The 8,284-nt window shown below is 43.6% G+C and overlaps 1 protein-coding gene across 6 annotated transcripts in view; it reads right to left on the bottom strand.

The window, feature by feature from the left end:
- Positions 1-755: 755 nt before the first annotated feature.
- Positions 756-8,284, bottom strand: part of camk2g2 (calcium/calmodulin-dependent protein kinase (CaM kinase) II gamma 2) — a 450,178-nt gene continuing 442,649 nt past the window's right edge. For all 6 annotated transcript variants that reach the window (XM_073025628.1, XM_073025630.1, XM_073025629.1 and 3 more), the window contains 3 exons: positions 6,262-6,356; positions 4,471-4,716; positions 756-3,157 (listed from right to left, as the gene is read on the bottom strand). In XM_073025628.1, the coding sequence (XP_072881729.1) occupies positions 4,484-4,716; positions 6,262-6,356 (328 nt within the window). In that variant the 3' untranslated portion in view covers positions 756-3,157; positions 4,471-4,483. The remainder of the gene's footprint in view (positions 3,158-4,470; positions 4,717-6,261; positions 6,357-8,284) is intronic.

The raw sequence follows: 8,284 nt of genomic DNA, 5'->3' as shown, positions 1-8,284 counted from the left end.
TTCTTGGTGGCTGTAAACAATACTGTGAGGAGTTTCCCTGGTCACAGATCACCACTTAAGTGATCCTGTAAGGTACAACCAATTCACAAGGAAGCACTAAATCCTGCAGTTCAAACAATTCCAGCTGAGTTAAAAATCCATTTGGGTTCCTAGTAAGATTTATTCCATCAGCCTGGTCCGTCTGTCACAATAATCCGAGCTGGGCTGATAACGGTAGTGGTTAGCACAGCGACATGACAGCTTGGGTGTTTCCGTGCTCAGAGTTTAATTCCGACACCATCTGTAGGGAATCTGTACGTTCTTCCCATGAATCATGTGGGTTTCCTCTGGGTGCTCCAGTTTCCTCCCACAGTCCAAGGATGTATGTATTAGGAGGTTAATTGGACATTGTAATTTGTCCTGTGATTGAACTACTGTTAAATAGATGGGTTAATTGGTGGCATAGACCTTTGGGCTGGAAGGGTCTGTTCCACGCTGTATTTCTAAATAAAAATAAATAAATATTTTCTCAAGGATCTGTCAGTTTAATGAACATGGTCTACCAATTCATGAGAATGTTTGTGTTTGCACTCCAGTCCATTGTTGGCAATACTGTTAAAACTCCTGAAGCAAAATGTTTAATTGCTGAATTAAATACTGAGTGTTCTGCAAAAACTCCACACTAGTGTGACCAGCCCACTTCAGGGATTACAGGCTCTGCTCAGCTGGTGGGACAGACAGGCACTGGGGTGAGACAGAAAACAGACACACATAGGTACACAGAGTGCGTGTTTATTTTTTTTCTTTAAAAGTGCTAGACACACAGAAACAGATTACATTGAAAAAAGGTAACTGAAAGCATCGAGTCTCAAAATTGGTGAAACTTTGTGAGGTTGCTCTTTTTGACCAGCATGACACAATGGGCTGAATGGCCTTCTTCTGTACCATTGACTTTTTATAAGACTGGTTCAGGTATGATGGGAGGGCTGGTGGTGGGGTGGGGTGGGGATGATAACCTGGTTGGCTTGGAATGTTGGCTTTGGGCATGTTTGCTTTTGAGTTCTGATCCGGACCAATGAAAAGTCTAAATTTTACCTTTGTCTGTGTAAAGGACTTCAACCAGACTCACATCTGAATAAAGACTGTTCCTCCTTCAGGATTTCCTCTAAATGTTGATGAAGATATGCTGTGTGAGGATAAAACAAGCCCTGGGACTTTTAAGGACAGACAATATAAACCCCGGTGAGGATAACCCTGTACAGTTAAATTCAAGGGAACTGACCAGTGGGCAGTTTGAAGCAGAGCAAAGTATGGACACAATGGAATGAACAGTCACCTTCTGTGCTATCGACTCTCCATGAGACTAGTTCGGGTATGATGTGAGGACTGGCTGGTGGGGTGGGGAGGGAGGCCTGGTAGGCTAAGAATGGAGAGGTTTTGGGCGTGTTTGCCTTTTGAGTTCTGATTAAACTAGAGCTAACCCAGACACAGACTGGGAGATGGTTTAGGTCAAGAGAAGTTTAACGTCCAGTTTCACATATTTTGTGACTCATTAAATGAAATAACTGAAAACACTGAATATCGCATTTTGAAAATGCTCTTTGACGACAAATTCACGCAGGCTTAAGGGTAGACAATCCACAAAACGCTGCAGTTAAAACAAGATGCAATAGTTTGTATTCATTTTATTAAATACTTTTTTTAAGATCAAGTCCTATAGTAACAAAGCTATGAAGATCTACCAACATTCATAACAAACAAACACTGGGTATTTTCCTTGTAATATATATCATGCAAAATTCTGCATCGATTGCCTCAATTAAAACTATAAGATATTAGCCCCATAAGATACAGTAACAATGCAATTAATTAATTTATTTTTAAACAGGAATTTATCATATCAAGCTTAGGCTTAAATTATGTGGTACATACTGTCCAAGACTGTGCAAGATTGTTAAAGATGCAGAACTAGGTACATCATTATTTTTTTGTCAAGTAAACACGTACAGTGAAAATATTGACCGACAACAACACATGCATAACCTCTGTAAAACTGCATATATGTTTTAAACGTTGTGACCATTTTATCCAAGGGTGACGAGTTTTCCTCCCAGCAGCACAGCGATGTTGAGAAAGGCCAACACCGCGCGTCTCATGTTTGATCTTGTACTCTCATTAAAATAAGGTTATCTGGCTATATACACCTACACCATACCTCAAAGACACAAGGCAGAGTATAACCACCAGACAGTTCAAAAAAGCTGTGATCAGTAACTAGATTACAACATACTGCAAACCTGTGGATGCAATTTTTTTTTGTGTAAAACCAAAGATAATATTACTGCACTTAGGCACGACAAAAAACTTCAATATTATACATTCATATTAACCTTGCTGCAGAAAAACACTGGAAGAAATGTGAACAGATGAGAAAGGAATACTTTATTACGTGTGGTCCATTTCAATAAATGAGATCACAGCTTCACTTTGCAATAGATCGGCAGGAGAGAGAGAAGATTAAAAATGCGATCACCTAGAAGTATTTTTTGTGTGTGTGTCTCAGACAGTTTTGCAGAGCAGCGAGGTCATAGTCTTAGCCTTTTGAGTTTCAACATATGTTGCTCATCAACCTGCAAGTAGGTTAGTGGTTCAGCAGTTTATGCCTTACCTCTCACTGACAGAAGGAGCAGAGGCATCCTCCACTCTTCAACTGAGCTTACTGTAACAACATTACTCTCAGACTGACAATTAACGGTCCAGAGTTAATGTAATCTCGATTAAATCTTGACAAGAATGGCATACTTGTTTTTTTAAAAAAAATCTGAGCACTACTGCAACCTGTTAATTTTTTAATGATTTATTTTAGTTTCTTCTAGTTTAAGTTTAAAGGACGGATCTCCATACTTTGGCAAGTAATGGGTTCAGACTCTATTTCGGTCGAACCTCTGCTATCAGACTAGAGTTATCAGGAACATATACAGCAGCCATTTTTATCTGTACATCTCCCATACAGCAGAAACAAACACGATGGATCCATGGAAACAACAAATAGTCAGCCACCACAGCATCATACACATGCAGGCTGGCACATGGCGCTGTTGGTCTTCAAGAATTCACCATGACAGTGATCGGCTTCAATCCACTGTTTAGACGAGAAGTCCACTCCAGCATCTCCAAGCTGAAATAAAAGGACAAGGGTTTTCACTCTGCATTCAGAATTCAGATTCAGATTTATTTATCATGTGTACGTCAAAACATGCAGTGAAATGCATTGATTGCGTTAACAGCCACGGATGTGCTGGGGGCAGCTCACCATACATTCCAGTGAGAACATAGCATGCCCACTGTGCTCATCAGAACAACATCAGCAACGAACCAAGACCTTTCCCCACTCACACACACAGACAGGCCTCCAACCCCATGATAGGCTGCCTCCAGACCCCCAGTCCTTAGTTCTGAAATCTCAAATTCACAGACTTGAGCTTTCAACGTCCAGTCCTTGGCCTCAGGCTTGCAGACATCTGGCCTTTGACCTCCAGTCAAACTGACCCACGGGCTTCAACTCTGGGGTCTCTGCCTTCGGACTCAACGACTCTAACCACCTCCACACCATCCCCCTTCCCCAGTTCCTTCATCCATCATCCTGTGATGCGCTGCGTGACCAAAATCCAATATTTGCCGTCCCAGTTCTTATCCTTCTACTAAGAGAAAGCTGTTCTAGGACTCTCAGAATTTTGGACAGATTCAAAGCAGGACTTCCATAGTAAATACCCATGGCCCTGGGTAATGTAGAACAGAGGGAGTTTTGAATTCAGGTGCATGGTCCCTGAAAGTGGAGGCACAGGCAGACAGGGAGGGAAAGGTGGCATCGGGTATGCTTACCATCATCAGTCAGGGCATTGTGTATGGAGGTTGGGAGGCCAGGGTGCAGTTGTACAAGAGGTTGGTGAGGCCACACTTGGAGTATTGTGTCCAGTTTTAATGACACTGATACAGGAAAGCTGTGATTAAACTGGAATGGGTACAAGGATGCCGCCTGGACGTGAGGCACTGAGTTATAGGGAGAGGTCAGACAGGCAAGAACTTTCTGCAGGAATGTTTTGGAAAGAGTAGGAAAGCCTCCTGTTCCCAAATAAAAAACCCAAACCAAGACAGTCTCTCTCTTCGTTTCTAATTCCTTTGGCAGGCCCAAGTTTCTTCTCTCGGTTTTATTTGAAGATACTTCACCGTAGCACAGGCCCTTCTGGTCCAGTGACCCCTCGCTGCCCAGTTACAGCCCAGTGACCGGTTCACCTGCCGGCCTGTCTTCGGAATGTGGGAGGAAACCGGAGCCCCCGGCAGTCATGAAGAGACCGAACAAATTCATTACAGACAGAGGCAGGAACTGAACCAGGGTCACTGGTGCTGTAATAGCATTACGCTAACTGCAACACTACCGTCCCACCCCTGTTACATCCCTACTGCCGAGGATGAGGGGGGAAGCCCTCTTACCTGCACAGGGTGTTCACTGGAGTGGAGCGGCGAGGGCTCCTGAGCAATGGAAGTGTATGTTCTGCCACCTGCCCTCGCGACGGTGCCAGACTCGGGTCTCCTCCGACTGTGTGGTCCTTGGCCTGCCCTGGCCGTCGATGAACTGCGTTAGGCGGATGTAGGCGATGCACGCGGCATCCTCTCCGATTAGATGAACGTGAGGGTTGAGAATTGTAGTGTGGATCGGCTTACTGTTCTTCGACAACACTGAGGGAGTGGAAAAGTGTGGAAATTGAAAACCTGAACACGAGATTCTGTAGATGCTGGAAATTTTGAGCAACACACACACGATACTGGAGGATCTCAAGAGGCCAGTCGACTGTTTATTCCTCTCTGTAGATGCTGCCTGACCTGCTGAGTTCCTCCAGCATTCTGGGAACTCAAAGACCTGGAAAAGTTTTCGTATGTCTATTCAGACACAAAGGAGAAAAGTACTAGAACTCAGAACAGTATAGCACAGGAACAGGCCCTTCAACCTACAAATACGCGCCAAACTAATTAAACTAGCACTTAAATACATAACTGAACTAATCCCTTCTGTCAACACAATGCCCATATCCCTCCATTCTTTGCACATTCATGTGCCTGTCTAGAAGCCTCTTGAACACTCCTGTTGTATCTGCCTCCACCAATTCCTGTGTAAAAAAACTTGTGCTGCACATTGTCCTTGAATTTACCCCTTGCATGTCCTCAGGTATTAGACATTTCAACCCTGGGAAAATGAAACTGTCTGTCTACTTTATCTGTGCTTCTCATAATCTTATAAACCACTGAGAACACCTTGTTGCAGGAAAGCAGCATCCATCATCAGGACCCCAGTATCAAGGTCGAGCTCTCTGCTCAGGAAGAAGGTACAGGAGCCTCAGGACTCACACCACCAGGTTATCATCCCTCAACCTGAACCAGAGGGGATAACTCCACTCAAATTCACTTGCCCCATCACTGAACTGTTCCCACAACCTACGGACTCACCTTCAAGGACTCTTCATCTCAGGTTCTCAATATTTATTGCTTATTTACTAATTATTATTTTGTTTGTTTTTCTTTTTGTATTTGCTCAGTTTGTTGTGTGTGTGTTTCTTCTCCATCTTGTGTGTGGTTTTTCACGATCTTGTTATGTTTCCTTGTATTTACTGTGAAAGTTTGCAAGAAAATGAATCGCAGGGTAGTGTATGGTGATGTATATGTACTTGGACAATAAACTTACTTTGAACTTCGCACTTTGAAACCCCAATCAGATCTGCTCTCAGCCTCTGCTGAATACTGTAGTGTTGTAAATAAAAATCAGAGGGAACATTGTATATGGACCAGGTACAGCAAAGAGTATTAGTTTCATCTGACAACATGATACTGTGGGCTGAAAAACCTTGTTCCTCTCTTTGTCCCCTGTTCTGCTCTGTATAACTTCAATCCATGAACTAACCTCAAATCTTTTTGTGAAGAATAAACCTTTTTGACATTTCTCAATTTGCCCACAAGTTGATTATTTGATGCAGTGAGATGGACAGTGCTGGACTCGGGACCTATTACACCATAAGACATAGGAGTCTAATTAGGCCATTTGGCCCACTGCTCTTCGAATTCCACCATGGCTGTTTTATTTTCCCTCCCAACCTCATTTTCCTGCCTTCTCCCCGTAACCTTTGACCCACCCCCAATGATCAAGTAAATACTAATTCAAGAAATCAATGGACTTCAGGTCTGGAAGAAAGTCACCATTATTTGCATTTCAAAAGGAAATTGCGTACTTACAATTTTCAAAATAAAACTTGTGGAAATCCATCCCTTCCACGAGGTTTCCAAGTGCTTCAGGTTCAAAGGAGGTAAGACCTGGATCACAGATTTTCCTGAAAGGAACATAACATTGTTTTATACTCAAGATTCCCAAAAAATATTATATGATGTTGTATTTCAGGCAGACTTTAAGAAACAAGAGTAACTCGTATTTTAAAAGATAAAGCATCTACATCTGGGCTGACAGCTGACAGTGGGGCCACTCACAGACGGAAAGACGCAGGTTCACTGCTGACTTCCAGCGCTGTCAGTGTGGAGTCTGCCGGCTTTGTGACAGTTTCCCCCAGATGCTTAGGTTTCCTCCCACAGCCCAAGGGAGAGGGTAAGGAGCACAAGATGGCAGGTGATAGGTGAAGTCAGACGAGGGGTTGGGTGGGTGGGAAGGGGAAGGAATACAAGATGGCAGGTGATAGGTGAGGCCAGGCGAGGGTTAGAGTGGGTGGGTAGGGGAAGGGGGATTTGAAGTGATTTTACAATTTTCCCCACATTCCCATCAACCATCTCCCAGATTGTACCTCTCCCCCCCAAACATGGGGAAATTTACAGGATACAAGAAGGAAGTACAAGAGCCTGGGACCCACACTATCAGGTTCAAAATCAGAATCAGAATCCCATTTAATATCGTCAAATGTATTGTTCTGCAACAGCAGTACAGTGCAATACATAATAATAAAACACTACTAATTACAGAAAGCTACTGTATATAAATTGGATTAAATGAGTAGTGCAAAAAGACAGCAAAATAAAAATAGTGAGGTAGTGTACTTAGGTTCATTGCCCATTCGGAATCCGACAGCCCATCAACCATCAGGCTCCTGGACCAGTGTGGATAATTTCATTCACCTCAATCCACAGAATATAGACTCACTTTCAAGTCTCTACAACTCATGTTCTCAGTGTTATTCACTCATTTATTTGTACACAGGTATCTAAAACTCTTACACAGCACTGTATTTGTCAATGTGGAGCAGAGAGCAAGTTTGTAAATCTGGCAGGAGGAAAGGATGTTGGGAATGGTGAGGGTGGAGTGTCATGGGAAGGGTGTGGGACAGGTGACAGAGAAGGAGTGTCAGTAGTGTGGGGTGGCACAGGTGCAGACACACCCAGCCCTGAGACACCAGGCAAGATCATTTGATTCCAAACAATGGGTTTATTGATCATTACAGAATGTCTCTCTGGTACTTCCCTCTCCCTTCCCCTTTTCCCAACCGTGATTCCCCTCTCCCTGACCCCTTCCCACTCTCGGTCCACAACAGAGACTCCATGTTAGAATCAGATTTATCATCACTCACGTGTCATGTTTTTTGTGGCAGCAGTACAATGCAATGCCTACAGTTACTACAGGACAGTGCAAAAGTCTTGAACACACTAGCTATATATACGTGCCTCAGAATTTTGCACAGTACTGTATTTCTTTGTTCTACTGTGAATGCCTGCAAGAAAATGAATCTTGAGGAAGTATTTTGATACTATAATAATAAAATTACTTTTAACTTTTGAGTTAACTCACCACCCTGCATGACATTGGGATGTGAGGGGAGAGCAGAGCACCCGGAGGGCGGGGACCCACACTGTCACAGGGTGAGTGTACAAACTCCACAAAGACAGCACCTGTGGTCAGGATTGAACTTGAATCTCTCCTACGCTGTGAGGCAGTGCCTCTCCCAGCTGCACCACAAGAGAATGGCCCATCAAGTCTGCTCCATCATTCCATCATGGCTGATTTAATATCCCCCTCTCAACTCCATTCTCCTAGCTTTTCCTTGTAACCTTTGACACCCTGTCTAAGCAAGAACCCCTCAACCTTTGCTTTAAATATACCCAATAGTTTGGCCTACACAGCCTTCTGTGGCAAAGAATTCCACAGATTCACCACTGTTGGCTAAACAAATTGCTCCTCATCTCTGTTCCTCCACACCCTTCTATTCTGAGACTGTACCCTCTGGTCCTAAACTCCTCCACTACAGGAAACATCCTGCCC

This window comes from Hemitrygon akajei, chromosome 21 (genome assembly GCF_048418815.1).
Source record: "Hemitrygon akajei chromosome 21, sHemAka1.3, whole genome shotgun sequence".
NCBI classification, from domain to species: Eukaryota; Metazoa; Chordata; class Chondrichthyes; order Myliobatiformes; family Dasyatidae; genus Hemitrygon; species Hemitrygon akajei.
This window is presented reverse-complemented; position numbering and strand designations above follow the sequence as displayed.